We start from the raw sequence: 17,235 nt of genomic DNA, 5'->3' as shown, positions 1-17,235 counted from the left end.
TGCTTGTCAGGGGCTCTAACTTTGCCAGAGGGCGAGCGTGCTACGCTATGTGTGGTGAAGCTGGTTCTTGCAATCCACGGTCAAGACTTTCAACCCCTTTTGTTATATCTGAACTTGCTGGTTTCCCTCTTAAGACAAAACAAAAAGTCTCCTTTGCTTTTACCTCTTAAATCATATTTCCTGTAGCACCTCATATTTCTCCTCCACCACTTTCTTTTCAGAGACCCGAACAACAGCGTGAGGAGCAGGAGGAGAGGGGAACCTCAAGACTGAAGCAAACTATACGGCAAGTAGGGGTGAGGGAAGGAGGAGGCACAGTGGGAAAGGCAACATTTGGGACACGTCTACTGCTTTCAAGACCCCCACCTCCTCCCCATTATACTTCTTTAAAGGACCCCTCTCCCCCCTCCCCTCCCTGCCCTCTTAGGACCCTATTAGAAAACGTCAAATTTCCCTTACCGTGGTAGGAGTAACCATGGCATCCGTGTGAATGTTTCCAGAAAAGTCGACATGAAGAGAAAGGTGGATGTAAATACGTTCATTCAAAGTCTCAAAGTTGGTCTGCTTGGGTTGTGCAGAGTTGCTCTATGGGAGAGGAGCCTTAAACTCTGAGTCCCGTGAACATAATCTGCTCGATTATAACAAACCAGCTCAGCCAGATGGCTCTGTGCTTTGTGGATTAACCCCTTTATTGCCACACTCTGCTTTCCCTACCATTTTTAACAACCTTGCCTGGCTGGGGAAATTCAGAGAATGAGGAATTTTTTTGAAAATGACAAAACCGTTGTAAAGATCATTTTTCCCCCGTGTGCTCTAAAAAAAAAAAAAAAAAACACCATCCTGTGCCTATTTTTTTTAAAAATCCAATCAATGGTTTTATTCCTCTTCCTGGCAAAACCTCTTCATATTATTAAGAACACTATTAGCACCAGGGAACATTTTAGAGAATTCTTTTGTTAAATCACCACCATCCCTTCCAGACTGCGATTCTCAGCAGACAAGTATTTTATTGCAGGAATGTCTCTGTGTTTGCACTCTAATGGTCCATCCACTCCCCACTTCCCGCCCCTCTGTCCCCCACGCTCCCTCTGTCTCCCACATGCATACACTTTGCTCACACTGCCAGCATGTGCTGCTATTCCTACCCCTGTTCATAAGTCACTACAGGACATGTCAAACAGGTGAAACAGACATACAGACCTACAGTGCCAGAAGCCCTTGCTCTCCCATTCTGACTTCTCTATTAATTTTTTTTTTCCAATTATTTGCAAGTCTTTGACAAATTTATTTCTTTGGTCACCATTTTCTGTCAAGGAAGTCACCCACCCTGACACAAAAATAAGTGCTGGGAGAAAACACCCACTGTTAAGAACAGACTTTAGGCTAGATTTGTGTACAGTTCCTCCTGTTTTGACTCGCAGATTCATCCATTAAGGATAGCAAGTGCCAAAAACATGGAAAGATCATCAGCTACCAGCAGCGACTGGTTCCCAAACTTTTTATTTAGAGAGATCGCTCACAGAGATGGCTGATAAATTTAGCTGCATGCCTCTAAGTCTCCCTCTAAATTTACATGCTTAAGTCATCTTTCTTTTCTGTTTGATTTGAGCATAATTGAGCAAGTCATAACCATAAGAATGTGGTCATATAAGATATGAGGTGACACTTTAAATCATAAGGGTCACCAGATTGTTTCCTTAAAGAATACTTTTACTAGCTCATTAAGTTTTTTCTTTTCTTGTTTAACCATAGATTTTTTCTCTTTTTCCTCCCTGTGTAAAGATAATTAGCCCTCTCTTGCTGTCAAAGCTTTGTACCATCTCCTTTAAGACATTTTAATCTACCTGGAAAGTTTTTACAGTTTTATTGAAATATTTACCACCATAGATTGAAATACAGATGGTGTCATTAGTTGCAGTTGTCCTGTCTCTGAATTTTTTTAAGCATAAAATGGTCCCATTTAGGGTATTTTGCCATTTAAATGGTCCTGTTGAAGGGATTCCACAATTTGTATCTGTCTCATAAGTTCTGCCTGAGTCTTTTGTTGCCCAAATGGGAGAACAAAAGTCATCTCCCACCACTGCCTCCTAGGAATTCTGTACTAAAACTTGCTGCTCTGCCAATCAAAAAAAACCAAACCAAAACAAAACAAAAAAACCACCCTTCTCAAACTTGAATAACTCTAGTTCCAATAGTTTGTGTCTCACCCTGTTCCTGAATGCTGTTTCCATCTGATTTAGAGCTTTGTCAGCTAAGATGAGGGAACTCAAATTAAATCCTGTGCATCCCCCACCCAGCCCAGGCACTGTAGTCATATCTGAGAAATGCCTAAAATGTGACTCAGCTTTTAATCTCCTGAAGTAGACAAACAGTGCTAGGAATAGAAAATTTTCCTGTGGCTGGTGAATGAATGTTCCTCTGGAGGTAGGCAAAGGGTTAAGCCTCTGAAGGCAGCCCTAGCCCGGGAACTTCACATTTGCAGCAAGGAAAAAAAAAAAATAAAGAAAAAAAAGCAGCAAAAGAAGAAGTCAAGAAGCAAAAGATCTGGGCAGAGGGGCTGCCTACCTCTGATGGGAGGCACACCTCCCAGAGCTTGCACGAATGGAGGGGTTGTGCCCTGTGTCTGGGTCTGTGGGCAATCAGATGCCTTGTAATTTGAGATGTGACACCTTAATCTCACCAAATATGTGTGCACTGCAAAAAGCATTGTAGACAGCCTGTTTTCACAGCCAGGGAAAATGGAGACATGTTTGGTCCTCGCTATTTTCCAGCCTTTCCCCTACAGATGTTTCTGGAGCTGCTTCTTTCTAGGTATTTCTGCATCTTCTGTTGTTATTCTGGGGGTGGGGAGGTTTTTTCCCTCATGCTAACCCTTAGCAGAAGTGCCTTTCTTTGACACTTTAAGCAGCTTTTTTAATTTTTAATGAGAAGCGATCCAGCTCCCAAATGGTTATCTTATTTTATCTGTCGCCCTTGGATCAGAGGTTCTGACATGGGGAAAAAAAAAAAAAAAAAAGTTAAAAAAAAAATATAAAGTATTTCTTTGAACAAGTCCCTGCTCTGTCTTGAAGAATCTGAAACATTGCTCAAAGCTTGCTGGAGAAAGTCATCTTTGAGTTCTGGGGATTTTAGTTGGGATAATTACAAGGCATTGATCTAATTAATTAGGCACTTGACCAGACTTCAAAACATGTGATATTTTATATACTTTGAAGACACGTATTTTTCTCTACATATTAACAGATACCTCTGTGACTTCGTTTGATGATAAAAAATTGAATATTTATAGGGAAGATATGTGTGTGAGTATGCAAATACATGAAAATTTTATTGGGTTTAATGCATGCCTTGGGTCATTCTAAAAACAGGGAGCATGTTCTGTAATGATTAGCTTTTGCAACAGCACCACTTTGTGGTTGAAATCCCAAACAGAGCCCAGAAAGGGACTGTAGGGGCACCACATGTGCCTCAGCAAGTCTGAGCAGTTCCCGTGGTGGTTGGTTTTAATATCCAGTGACAAATGCACTTACCTGAGATGGAAATGTGTTCCAGCCATATGGTCCTCTCTTTTTAAGATGGTGGGTTTGAAGTACAGGCAAGGAAGAAGAAGTGGGAGCAGAAGATTAGCTCTGAGAATTTTGACCAACCGGTATCTTCAGTACAGAAGGCTGTTCACCCTACAAATGCCAAAATCACTTTTGTTCGTATTTCCAGAATTTTATAAAGGGCCTGACAACATCTCCAGAATTTATTTTTTTTTCTTGAAATGTGCTGCAAATGTTTTGTTGGAAGTAAAAAGGAACCCAACTGTGTTTTTATTTGGTGGGAATTGTGGTGGAAAAGAATTGAAATTATTTATTTAAACATAATTTTTAAATATTGTTTTAAGAATGCCAATGGTACCATTTCATAGCTGAAGGAATTTCTGAAACCTCATTGGCATCCTCACTTGCACCCAGGCTAGGCAAATGAGAAGGATTAGAAAGAAATTCCAAGCAAGATTCAAACAAACAAACAAACAAACAAACAAAGAACTTCAAACTTGGTTTTGTTACACATTTCTTGGAAAGTTGTCTTCTGCAGCTTTTCTTCTTCCTTAAAAATAATTGGGACAGCTCATAACAATTAACATGGTGGGTCAAAGATGACACAGTGTAAAATGTGTACTCAGAACTGTATGTGCATGCTGAGAGGGAGGATGGGAATAATGCGCGTAAATAAGCAGGAATTCTGGTCACACTCTGAAAGACATTACTCTTCAGAGCTTTTCCTCAAAGAAAGGCATTTTACAGAGACAGCTTTTATGCAGCTCACCTTCAAACCTATTTCCTTGACAGAGAATTAGAAAAGTGAGATTAAATGAAATTATAATAGTATTAATTAAAATAACATCCAGATGCATTAAAATGCACCTAGTAAGTACAACTACAATTGCTTTCTTGCATGAAAGATTTCACACATACACAAAACACTCCAGTGCTCAGACCAAAATTTTAATTGTTTTACAAATATTTTTCATTTCAAAAGAAATGTATTGATCTGTACTCCTATATCAAAATAAAGCTATATATTAGGTGATATACAAAAGGGAATTTGCACTCTTCAATATGTAGGTGTGTTTTGTCAATAGAGTTATGGATGATTACAAATCTCTCCAATGTACTAATGTGTTACATCCCTTATCAGCTTAACTCATATTTTGGATTTATCTAATATTTGTCTTTTTCTGATGGTATCCATTTTTTTCAAAGATGGTCTTTATTGCAGCAATAATCCAGAAACAAGGTTAATTGATGATAGGCAACATTTTGGGAAAGAAAATCTATTCCTTGTAATTATAAGCATACTTTGAACCCCTACTCATTTGTTATAATTCCAAATTAGCTGAAAAGAATTTGCATGACTATCAGTAAGAAAAATGCTAAGGAAAAAATATCAAATTAAAACCATGTGAAGAAGTTTGGTTCCATTACTTATGCTAAAACTGTGAAAAGTTTTTAATGATGAAGGAGATTTGGAGTCACAACACCATTCTTTTGTGAGGAAGATAAATTCCACACTGGGACACATAAAAAGATATATAAGGTGCTTGGTAAGTTGTCAGCTGGGATGCTGGGACTCAGTTCTGACCATGTTCAAGTCAGAGAAGACCTGGGAAATGACAGAAGCAATGATTAAATGTGTAGTTTAAAATATGATGAAAAACCCCAACAGAGTTAAGGAATCAGGACTCACAAGCCTGTAATTGACCCTGGCTAGGGCAAGGGAAGGTCTAGGTGGTCTCTCTCCCCCCATCTCTCCCATGACTATGTGACTTACACCATCACAGAAAGCAAAAATGTTCAGGAACATCTTGTACTCAGGACTCTGGCATAGCTCTTGAAGAAAACTTCCCAGTGAAATCTTTCAGGAAGTTTCCACTACATATTCATATGACTTGGTTTGGGACACTAAATGTCTTTATAATGGGGAAATTTTTCCACAGAGAGGTAAACCTGTACTGGTTTTCCCTCCTGGACTGGTGCTTCTGCATCTTTCAGGTGCAGTGGAATTGTAATAGCTGGAGCAAGTTGAAAGAGGATGAAAAAAAGGACAACAAATTAATATTTTTCAAAACAAAGATAAAAATAAACACAAGTCAAGCAGTTCCAAATGGAAGGGGTTCAGAGCACTTCTGGTCTGGTATCTGTTAGATCCAAGCAGGTTTCCCATCACTGAAATGACAGGCTCAGTTCCACACATCACATCCAGGAAATGTGTCCTAACCTGTGTGTTTATTCCTACTCTTAGTGTCAAATACAGGTGCTCTTCTCAATGGTCACAACCAGAAGAAATAGAAAGACCAAAGCAAAGCAAGGTTGAATAGTGAAACACTCTGTTAAAAGAGAAGCTCATTCACTTGCAAGCAGCAACAAAAGTTGATGTAACAATGGGCAACGATATTTTGCATAAACCTATTTAGTTAACATTCTTATTTTTGTCTACTGGAATAAAAAAAGTCTTGGTTCAAAGTAGAGCTGAAAAGGTATATTTAACAGCACAAGTCAGCTTGTTGAGGCCAGTGGGAAACTTCTCAGCACTGGCTTGTATCTCCTGTAGTTAATATTTGTGTGTTGTGTCCTTACAAGGCAATTTTATTTGAATTAAAACAACTTTTATTCAAACTTTTTGTCTGATGGATGCTGATGCCCATTTGGCTGAGCTACTACACTTTAATTTCCTAAAACCTTAGTGTGAAATCACATTGGCTGGAGGAGGGGCAGAGCAGAAAACATGGTATGGATCAACTTTCAGGCAGCCAAAAACCGAAAGTCCCATTTGAGACAATGTATATGTACAGGCAGGGGGTTTGGAACAACCCTGGGCCAAAGTGTGCTCTCTGTCCATTCTGGCCTATATTTTAATTTATTTATTTATTTATTTATTTATTTATTTATTTATTTATTTTTTCTTCTTAAATAAGGCATTTCCCAAGCCTAGTACATGCATGTAACTAAGTATTCTTTAAGGGCCTATAGGTAAAACATTTAATGCATCTTTCCATAGTATTAAGTTAAAGCTCACTGGAGTTTTCTCTGAGCTAATTAGGAAGTCCCTGGATTAATTTGGGACTGTTTCAAATGATGGTGTCCCCAGCAGCTTCCAGGAAGGCCTGGCAGCTGGACCATTCCAACCCCATCCTGAGTGGGATGCCCCTTCCCTCCTGCAGACATGGGATGTGCTGATGCAGAGCATCAGGCACAAGACCTGGATCAAGGGATGAAGGATTCACAACAAAGTCAAAACCACTCCTTAGGAGCTGCGTGAACAGGCAATGGAGTCTTCTGTATGCTCAGAGCCTTTTCTTAGCCTCAATTCAAAGAAAGGGATTACCTTTTTCTTTCATTGCTATGCATATCTTTTTTAAAACCAAGTAAACAGATAAATGTTTTTCACCCACATTCCATTGTTCTCCAGTTTTATTTGGAAGAACAAATTCAGTCTGTTAGGAATCAAGCAGGATAAGGAAAAAAACAAAGGCATGGCAACTTTTAAAATTATAATGTCTTTTTGGTCTGAAAACTATATGGCTTTTGACCCCATCTCTCATGATGGGAGTAGTGGGTAAAAAAAGCGTCTGGATGGAAAAATCCAGCACGTTCTTTTGATTGAATTGCACTACTGACACTTGAGGCTGATTGTGCTTCAGGCTGTCCACGCCTGGAGCTAAGTTTAGACTAAGTTCTTAGTTTATAAGGAACTCCTTTCCCTCTGAGGAAGCTCATGCCAAATTCTGTTCTGCTACATGCTCGTGGCAAATCTCTCTTCCCAAATATCATCATTTAACCCATGCCTGTGGTTGTGTAAAAGGTTCTTACTCACATGCTTTACTGTCTGCCCCATGTCTCATTCCAGTTCTGCAGCTGAGCAATTCCTTTATCAAGGACCAGAATAGCAACTGAGGTTTCTGCCCTGCAAGGGAGGAAAAGGAAGAAATCACGCGTTGAGCAGAGGACACAGAGAGTGTTTATTTCAGGAAGATGGGAATGGTCACACGATCATCCCTGACTGACACAGCCTAATCCGTGAGTCATACAAGCTTGCACACACAAGCAACAATAGGAAAATATATGGGGTTTTAGGACTATTATGAGGTTATGGGATGTATGTTCTCTCCAGTGCACACGCTGGGCTTGATTTTTATCTTTCCTTTGGCAGTTAATTCAACGCTTTTTTCCCTTGCTGAGAAGTTCCTGCTGGAGGCAATTCCCCAGTATAGCTTGTCTCAGTAGCCAGCAGTGTTTGTTAAACACAGCCTCTGTCCCTGCAAGCTCTGCCTTTGATATAAAGCAAGACATCCTTATGCTGTAGAATTCCTTGAAATGTGTGTAAGTAGTTGAATCTAAAGGCATGAAGGACAGTTTTTGTGGCACTATTTACAGTCTAAGGAAGCATCTAGGCTTTCTCTTAATTATTGTGGTCTCTGCCTAAATATTATGAAGAGAATAAGATGAAATTTTTATCCTGAGAGAGAATAAAACTGATTTGCATGGCTACATCTTTTGAAATTAGAGATTATTCTTGCAACAAAGCACAGTCAGTGTTACAGTCACACCTCATCTGATAGAGACAGATATTTTCGTTCTCATCTGCAGATGCTAAATACAAAAAGCAAGCAGGAACACAGAGCCTGTGTGAAACTAAGTCACACAAGCTTCTCACTCTAGCCTGAGAAAGCGTAAAGAAAAATCCAAACAGTCCTTGGTAAAGGACAACAATCTTTGCAGGTGTTGTTTAAGATCCTTGTTGTTTACTTACAAGAAAGAGTCAAGGGATAGTGTTCCACTTAATCAATGCTGGTGATGTGCTGCTTTAATGACCAGCCAGAGTTTTACCTCTCAGACCTTCTTGAACCTGTATATAAAAGAAGATCTAAAATAATAAACTTTGCTCTTTTGGACAATACAGCTAAGAGAGTCAGTGTCTCGCCATTCCTATTATAGTGCGACACTCATTAACCCCAAATAAAGCAAAACTCCAGGAATGCCTGATTTCTTTATAGAAATATGACTGTACTGAGCTAGGCCCAGAATGTTAAACAAATAAGCACTTGTTTAAATCTGTCTATACCAAACTCCACACCCTCAGGGATTAGCTCACTTTCTTCATTGTATCTTGATATCTTCCCTTAATTTTTGAAAATTTCTCTTTTATGCATGACTTCTATTTCTTTAAATACTTCAAAGAAAAAGAAAAAAAAAAGATGCTGCACTGTATCAAACAAGGTGACAAATCTGAGGGTCTTACTGAGCCAGTAAAGTGAGAAAATATCACTAAATCCTAAAAATGCCCAGCTAGAACCTACAAATTTCCTAGCATGCAACCCAGTTTTAAATCCTCCCCCCACACAGAGGCTTTTGTCCTGTGATGTGATACCTACAGCAAGTGGAAATTGTTTCACTTGGGAAAAACTGACCATGCAGCATGCCTTACTTTGCACTGAGAGAAATGCCACATGTCAGTTCTGCTGCAGTCTCAAGTTCTTTAAGGCAATTTCCATGCTCCACCATGTTTTTCCCAGGGATGGGATCCTGAATCAGCTCAATAAAATGAAGAACATGCAAAATTTCTGTGTGATTATCCTTGGACTGCTTGTTAAATACAGTAGAGCATTCCCTGCTCACACAGAAATGGCTTGTGCTATTAAAACACCCCACACAGATCCTGCTGTGGAGCTTGGATAGCCATCAATGCTTGGGTCAGTCTCATGGATGGCTGTGTGGGATGCACTGAAGGGGCTCCTAAACACTGGAATGGGCTGCCTGGGGAGGTGGTGGCGTTCCCATCATTGGAGGTGTCCAAGAAAAGCCTGGACATGACACTCGGTGCTCTGGTTTGGTTGATGTAGTGGTATTTGGTCACAGGTTGGACTGGATGTTCTTGTAGGTCTTTCCCAACCTCAGTGATTCCATGACCCTGTGATTCTTTCTATAGGCCTGATCTGGCGTCTCAGCTGCTGTGCAGGCCATTATCACTGACCCCTTTTTACAGAAAATCCCACCTCCCCGTGCTCTGCACTCGTGACTTTGTGCATATAACACAAGGGCTGGGGTCACAACTAAAGGTTTAATATATCACCTACCCTTTTATAGCAACACTTCTTGTGTTTGTGTGAATGAAAGTGGAGTAGCAGCCTGTAGGAAGTGGGAGGCCAGCAAGGAGACAAAGGAGGGACAGAAGAGCTGGTTGGAAAAGTAAATAGGACTGAAAAGAGCAAGAATAGCTGCAGCCAGAGGAATTTAGAGAAGCAGAGATAACACTTTTTGCAATCTGAGGCTATAAAATCATGTCAACATGCAGAGGAAGGTGATAAGGCATGACTTTACCTCTTCTACAGTGGCCTGAGGCACAATCACTTTTGCAGTTATTTACCCTGCCGCCTACTCAGGCCAGTTGTTAAAAGCTATAATTCGAGTCATCCTCTCTACTCAAAAATGCACCCAGAGTCCAGCTCTGACATGTAAACATGGTCTTTCACCAGTGCTCCCAGATTATCACGAACATTTGGTGCTGGTACTGGATGTTTCCAAATCTCAAATGAGATCTTTGCTTTGCCACTGTATTTTAACACCCCCCTCCCCCCCCACCAAAAAACCAAAACAAAACCCAAAACAAAACATAAAAACCCCAAAACAAAACAACCAACAAAACAAAATCAAACAAAACAAAAAATAAACCAAAACACAACAAAACCCAAAAACAAACAAAAAACCCCACAAAAACCCCACACAACAGTTTTTTTCTCTGAAACAAAGAAGCAAACAAAAATATTTCAGAAATATTTTGCATGAGGAAAAGTTTCCACTATTGAAATTTCTACTTAAAAGATTATTTTGGTTTTGCAAGTCTTGTACTCCAAAAGATTCTGTTTTTAAGGTCCAGTTAAAACCTTAAAAGTTATCAGTGAGATTAATCTAGATCAGACACAAAAACAGTGTTCAGTCACTATTTTAAGCTAAAAGACCAGAAAACTTGAATGAGAACACCATGCTACTACAATACTTACCTTATATTTATGATTTATTGCAAAAATTTTTGATTAAAAGTTTTCTACCCAGTATGAAAATGTTAACACCCTTTAATGGCTCTGCTCTGGCTTGGTGCATTGGAAATGGTGCAAGAAAGCTGATCTTGAATATTTTCTAATAACTTCGTCTGAAGGAGACCCATGCAATTGGGCACTCCCAGCTAAGATTCAAGCAAAAAGTCCACTTTGCAACTTTGCAAACATGGGTAAAGCACTGGAGCTCCTTCATTCTGGGTGGATATGACTGAGACAACACAGGCAGAAAACCTTGAGAGATGACAGTTTAGCAACTGAAGGGATGCACAAATGGACCTTTCTTGTTGTTTTGCCGTGAAGAGCCAAAATAATTATTTTTTTTTTGTTAATCCCCTGTGCCTGCCAATGTCATACACAGGACAGGCAAGACTAACATTTGGTATCAGAGGTTAACATAACAAGAGTGGAAAAGCACACTTCATCTCCCAGGGAAGTGGATAAACACTCTGTTCCCTCGCTGGCAGCTGCCTGCTGTGCTGGGAAATATCCCTGCTTTTGCTCTGGGTTAGTAGAGGAAAGACACAGAGCAAAGAGGAATTTTTCTTCCATTAGATACTATTATGAAAATCTTCTGGCTTTGTGAGTATGGAGGAGGTTTTAGTGATCCTTTCACTGCTCTGTGAACAGGAGAGGTAAAACGATCCCTTTATCAAATTTTAGGCAGTCCAGAAACTCTTTTTGCCACAGAGCTAAAACCCACTGAGAATAAAATTGCTTTACACACAGCTGAAAACCAAATCAATAAAACAGGTGAAACCCAATGTAATTTCTTTCCCATTTTATATCTCTTCTCCATTACTAGAGTGATACAGAAGAGACTGCAGCATAAATTGGACTCTTGCAGCACTTGTCTGAATTTCAGTGAAAACCACTACATTTCTTTTAAGGAAGGAAAAAAAGAATCTTTTCTCCAAGCTTTTTGGAGCTTTTTTGGAACTTTTTTTCAGCGGAGAAAGAAAAAAAAAAAAAGAAAGAAAATATAGTTGAAAAAAAAGCTAGATAAATAGTAATATATTATGTTAAGACATTAAATATATTTTAAGCAGAATTTTCTCCTCTGGGTTGGTTTCACATTAATCAGGGTCTCTCTTTCTTTCTTTTATCTACAATATTCCTGGGAGTTGTGCTTCAGGTTATCTCACAATATAGTCTTCCTATGCAGGCCAAAGTCATATTTTTGATCATATTTAACCCCAAGATCAACAAAAATGTTGGTGACAGACATCAGAGGGGTAAACCGTACCTCAGCTCGGTTCTCAACAGTTTTAAAAGCATAATAAATGCTGATTTCCTGCCTCTAGTTTCTCATTATATGAATGAGAAATGGTGAGGAGTGTTTTGTCTCTTTGAACAGATGTAAAGAAAATTTTACTAGAATCAACTTCATAAAGTCAAATACTCTCTTAAAATATTACAAAGAGTACTTCTGATCCATTTCTCCATATAAATTTATTTGTATTCTATTTTAGCAGCAGTTCTAAATTTTAGGAGTTTTACACTTAAAATGTTTTTCAGTTTCTGAATAGTATTAATAAATTTATTATTTTAATCTTATCATTTGCCCTTTTTTTGTTCTCCTTTAAAATTGGATGTTTTCATTTCCCTTAGCCCACAGATTTTTGCATTCCCTTCCTTGAAGATTTTGTCTTTATATTTCTAGAGGTTTTTTCCCCCCTCTATCTAATTAAAACAAAATGACAAAACCTCATGAAAGTGCTTGGAGGCATTAGAAGATGTTTTAGAAAGGTGCTAAGCTGTGTTAGATCAACAGCAGCTGTTTCTTTTGCTTCAGTGCAGCTACAAGAATTTATAGCACTAAAATTTACACATTTTTGCTCATGTTCCCTGAATAAACAACTGGCTAAGCTTTTCTCTCCCTAAATGCAACAGCAAAATTTTACAAAGAAATTATTTCTTTGTAGGAATTGAAGAAGCTGAGGATTCAATTAAAAGTGTATTGATTTATTGCAGGTGAGGATCTTTGTTTTTCCAGCATGCTGGCATCTGAACTCCTTTTCCTTGGTACTCCCATGATTTTTGTCTTCTTTTAGTGCTGAGCAGAAGAGCTTAAAAATTAACTGGTGACTTTTAAAGGTTTATTTCTATTTCTATCACACCTTCCAGTGATGAAGAATTAGCAGCTGTTTCACCTTCAACAAGTATTTATGTCTTTTAAAACATAGATTTTTATAAAGGGTACTCATAGGCAGCTTATACTTGTATACATCTCAATTGATATTAAAACATATATATATTTATATGTATGTATATACCATATACATAGGGTTATTAAAGGTAAGTGTGCTTAAACCTAGCTATTTATTCTGTCTATAATATTTATATTCTTGACTCTTCCCTCCACACTACCCATGCCTCAAGTTCACTGATCAATGTGGGTAAGGAAACTAAAACATTAAATTTTAAAAACAAAGACATAGTTAAATAATCTGCAGCACATTATTCCATAGGAAGGTTAAATTAGAAGCTGAAAGGAGCTGGAAAGTGTCATGGGATGGACAAAGGAAGGAGATAACACCGAGTGGTTGGACTCTCCTGCCATTGGGGACGGTGCCAAAGCTCTCAAAGCATTCCTGGCGGATTCCTGCGGCACCTCCGAATTTCAGCATTGGAGACAAGTGTGATCCAAGTGAATTAAAGAGGAACAAAACACCCCTGGCTGGCTGGGAGCTGGCAGGAATCCCATCCATTGACTGCTGCCTCCGCTCAGCCGCGGCTCCATGAACAGGTTTGACTCGGACCGTCGTGCTGTTGTTGTTGGCACAGGGACGGAGCGGGAGCCGGCGAGTGCTCTGTGTAATCACCACTACGGCTTTCCAGCCCCGGATCAGTTTTCCATAAACAAACCACAGGCCCAGTCCTCTGAGGGGGTCACTTCATTCAGCTGGTGCTCTGGCCCTGGAAAAGTCCCTTGCCCCATAAAACCAGGGGTTTGCAGTAGTGAAATCACAACCAAACACTTCAGATTTAACAGAAGGGCTCAGCATCCTGCAGGATCAGCTCCCTCAGTAGCCAAAGTCAGTCAAAGATCAAAACCCCGGTTACTTCCAGAGGACTTTTTGGATTTTCGCCAGCATAGCCAAGAGGGGAGCTCAACCCTCTTTGGAGAGACTCTTCAAGGTGTCTATGAGTGCCTAAGGTTAAAGACAGTGTAGGAATAAGCAAATTGTGGAAAATGGGCTCAGAGGTTCTCTGTGGAAACTCCAAGCATCTTGGTCCTCTCACTTGTCAAAGAAAGGACAAGACTGTCCCAGCTCCTCATCTGTGGCCATAATCCTGAGACTGTGCCATTCTGACAGGACAAGAAGAAACGGCCTCAAGCTGCATTGGAGAAGGTTCAGCTTAGACACCAGGAGGAATTTCTTCCTAGGAAGGGTTGATAAAAGTTGGAAGGAAGGTGGTGGAGTCCCCATCCCTGGAGGTGTCAAAGGAATGCCTGGATGTGGCACTCAGTGCTGTGGTCTGGTTGACTCAGTGGGGATCAGTCATAGGTGGAACTCAATGACCTTGGAATTATTTTCCAACCTCACCGATCCAGTAATTCTGTATTTGAGCATGAGTTCCCAAAAGTTTTTTCCATTAGCAAAAAGGAGAAGCCAAGTTATCCTTTAGGGAAGGCTTTTTTTTTCTCTGTAAGTAAAGACTCCTAATAGAAAGCGCAGGCATTTTCAGGTTTAATTCCTTGATTACAAATTATGCCCAAGGAAAATTTGACAAAAGGTACTCTAAGGTCATTCATGATCAACCCGATGTGCAGATGTGGATTTCCAAATTTTGATCTGTGTTATTCCACCTTCCTTCTCTCAACTATAAAGTCAATCCTTAATGCCTTTGTTTTCTAAAAAAACAGCAAATAAGCAACATTTTTGCTGTAAATATATTAAATACTAATATGAATATTAATAAATATAAGTATTAATTATCACTAAATCCACATATTTGTAAATGTAAAGGGATTAATAGTGCATTTATATTATTACATTTATTTTAAATAAATACATTTATTACATAAAAATACACTTAAATAATATTTATGCATTAATGTATTCTTTCTTTAATATATATATATACACACATATATATGTATTATTTTTCAGCCTACTCTTCTTATATTTCTGTGTGGTCAACAAGTGCAGAAACCTATTTGTATTCATTTACTCTATATCCACAGTCCCTAAACGCTGGAACCTAACTCAGTCTCAAAACAGTGTTTAAATTCCTAACACTATCCTGATTTACAGCAGCAGAGGATCTCCCTTACTATATCCCTTAATTTAAAAAACCCTAAAAACAAAACAATAAAACCAAAATAGCAAAAGAAAATGAAAAAAATCCAACCAAAACAAAAAAACCCATTGATAATGCCCCCCAAAACAAAATCAAAATAAAAAACATGGAGAAAAGTTGATATTTCCATGTCAATTGTAAAGAAAGAATGATGGATTGAATAATACAAGAAAAATAGAAAAATTCAAAGCAAGTTGTCTGGATTTCCCATGTCCAAGGGAGTTCAAGGATACTTACTCATTTATCTCCCCAAACTTTTTTAAAACAAAAGCAGAAAGCTCAAACAGTAAAGATTGAGACATTTCAAATGTGATTGGGAATGATATTAAAAGGATGACCAAGTATGGGGTAAAATGTCACAATGCTACTATGGTGCATCTCTCCTTTCAGACCTCGGAATATGGGAGAACGGATTATTAAACTTATTTTTTTCAAATTAGGGCTTTTAGTCTTGTTTTTTTAGAAGACTTCTACCTGTCTGATAGTTTCACACCTGTGTGCAGTTTCTTTGTATTTCCCACTGATACTAAGTTGTGATATCCTGTATTTTTCTAGTCAAAATATGTCATTTCCTGTCCCAGTATGTCTTAAAAAGAAAGATCCAAATAATATAAAAAGTTATTAAGATTTTCTTTTTTTCTGTAATTACTGATCTTGTCAAAGAAAAGTGTTAAAAATTAAAAAGACTTGGCTCTAATATTTTGAGAAAAAATGGAAAATATTTGAGGCCCAAAGAAGTCAAGATGGAGATTAATATTTTGGTGTTTTTAAAAACTCATAAAAGCAGATTAAATTTTTCTAAGGAATCATCAATATTTGTGAGCTTGGCTTCATAAAAATTTAGGCTTAATTTGAAAATATATCTGATTATATTCTTCTAAGGGCTTCAGTTTCCCTTAGTCTTAAAATGGACTGTACTTTTGGTTCCATTAAACTACAATTGCATAACGGATTTTTAAATGTGTTACTGCACAAGTCTGGGGATGTTCTTGAGGACAAAGATATCTTGTCACAAAAAGTCTTTCTGAAATACGTTTTATCCAGACAAAACTTCTATTTTCCATCCTTTGGGCTCAAATTTGGACTTTTTAAATTTTTTTATTATCTCTGCAGGGCTGGGTCCTTGGGCACCCACAAATTCTAAGCTGCAGTGACATTGAGCAGCATCCAGTTTAGGAAATAAATGTGACATTAAAATTCCCCATGCAGGAATTGCTGTCTGCTGTTCAACAGCCAGCCATGAGAACGTTTCATTTCACATTAACATGTAAAGGGATGATGGGGGTGAGGGGAGAGCTCTCCATGGCATTTTATTCCATGGGGCTGGGAAATGGGATACAGGCATGAAGGTTAAAGCTGAGACTCCCGAGCTGGGGAAGGAGCTGAAGGCCAGCCCAGGGATGACACGCTTAATGTGAGGCATTCTTCTCGGTGGGAAGACTTTGGCACACATTCCAGAGAGGCTCTAGCTGGTATTGGAACTTGGAAATATCACAGCCCCTCACACTTTGAGAGGGTACTTAAATCGACGCATTGGCTCCCTTCCAGGAATATTACAGCATATTAGTAGAAAGGCAAGGATTTCCTTTCTAAGAAGTCTTTGTAATTTTTGTAATATAAGATGTAGCCAAAAATGGGCACAAAGTTACAGTGTATAGCTGCAGCCCTTTATGACTCAGTTTTTCAAGCTATATCCAAACAGAGGGACAGACTGCTGTCAGAACACACTGGACTTTTTATCCAAGTCTCCCTATTTCTCTTGTCATAACATCCTGGACTCAAGGAGATGCTTGAAAGCCATTGCCAGCTGAGCCTCTCCTATAGCTGGCACCTCATCCCTGTTCCCCTCCACCCAGGAGTCAGGGAAAGCCTGCAGCTATCCACCTTCTTCCCTGACATCTTCAACACTGCTAACATCCACTCCCACCACTGCTTTCTGCCAACATGGGAGGTGAACTCAGGCAGCCCATAAATTTATGCTTCAGTGATTTCCTCTGCTTTATAATTAGACTCCCATTCATTAAATAAATCAAATGCACATGCTGTCTGCTGGCTCAGGAGTAGCAAAGCAGGTACGTGGAAAGCTTGAAGCACTCCTCTCTCCTGCTCCCGTAGACAGGCTGCAGGGTCCCAGCAAAGTGGAGGCATCCAGGGATTTGCTCTGAGGGGAACTGCTCCAACAATTCAGTACAAGATACCAAACTTGCAGACATCTCACTGGTGTGATGCTCTCACACGGAAAAACTTTCCATGAGCTGCTGGTGGTTTAGGCAGTCATGGTGCAAAAGATGCAGTCATCACCATCTAGCTGCAGGAATTGCCTTTCC

The 17,235-nt window shown here is 39.1% G+C and overlaps 1 protein-coding gene across 2 annotated transcripts in view; it reads right to left on the bottom strand.

Annotated features, from left to right (window-relative positions):
• NTF3 (neurotrophin 3) overlaps positions 1-595 on the bottom strand; it is a 49,610-nt gene extending 49,015 nt beyond the window's left edge. The window contains exon 1 of one of the 2 annotated variants that reach the window (XM_005532684.3): positions 460-595. In XM_005532684.3, coding sequence (XP_005532741.1) covers positions 460-477 — 18 coding nt within the window. In that variant the 5' untranslated portion in view covers positions 478-595. The remainder of the gene's footprint in view (positions 1-459) is intronic. The other variant, XM_088055396.1, reaches the window with a different exon arrangement.
• Between the last annotated feature and the right edge of the window lie 16,640 nt (positions 596-17,235).

The sequence above is a fragment of the Pseudopodoces humilis genome, chromosome 5 (assembly GCF_049639895.1).
Source record: "Pseudopodoces humilis isolate 2021_Gansu_Grassland_sample_001 chromosome 5, ASM4963989v1, whole genome shotgun sequence".
NCBI lineage: Eukaryota > Metazoa > Chordata > Aves > Passeriformes > Paridae > Pseudopodoces > Pseudopodoces humilis.
The sequence above is the reverse complement of the archived record's forward strand: the minus strand, read 5'-3'. Positions and strand labels throughout refer to the sequence as shown.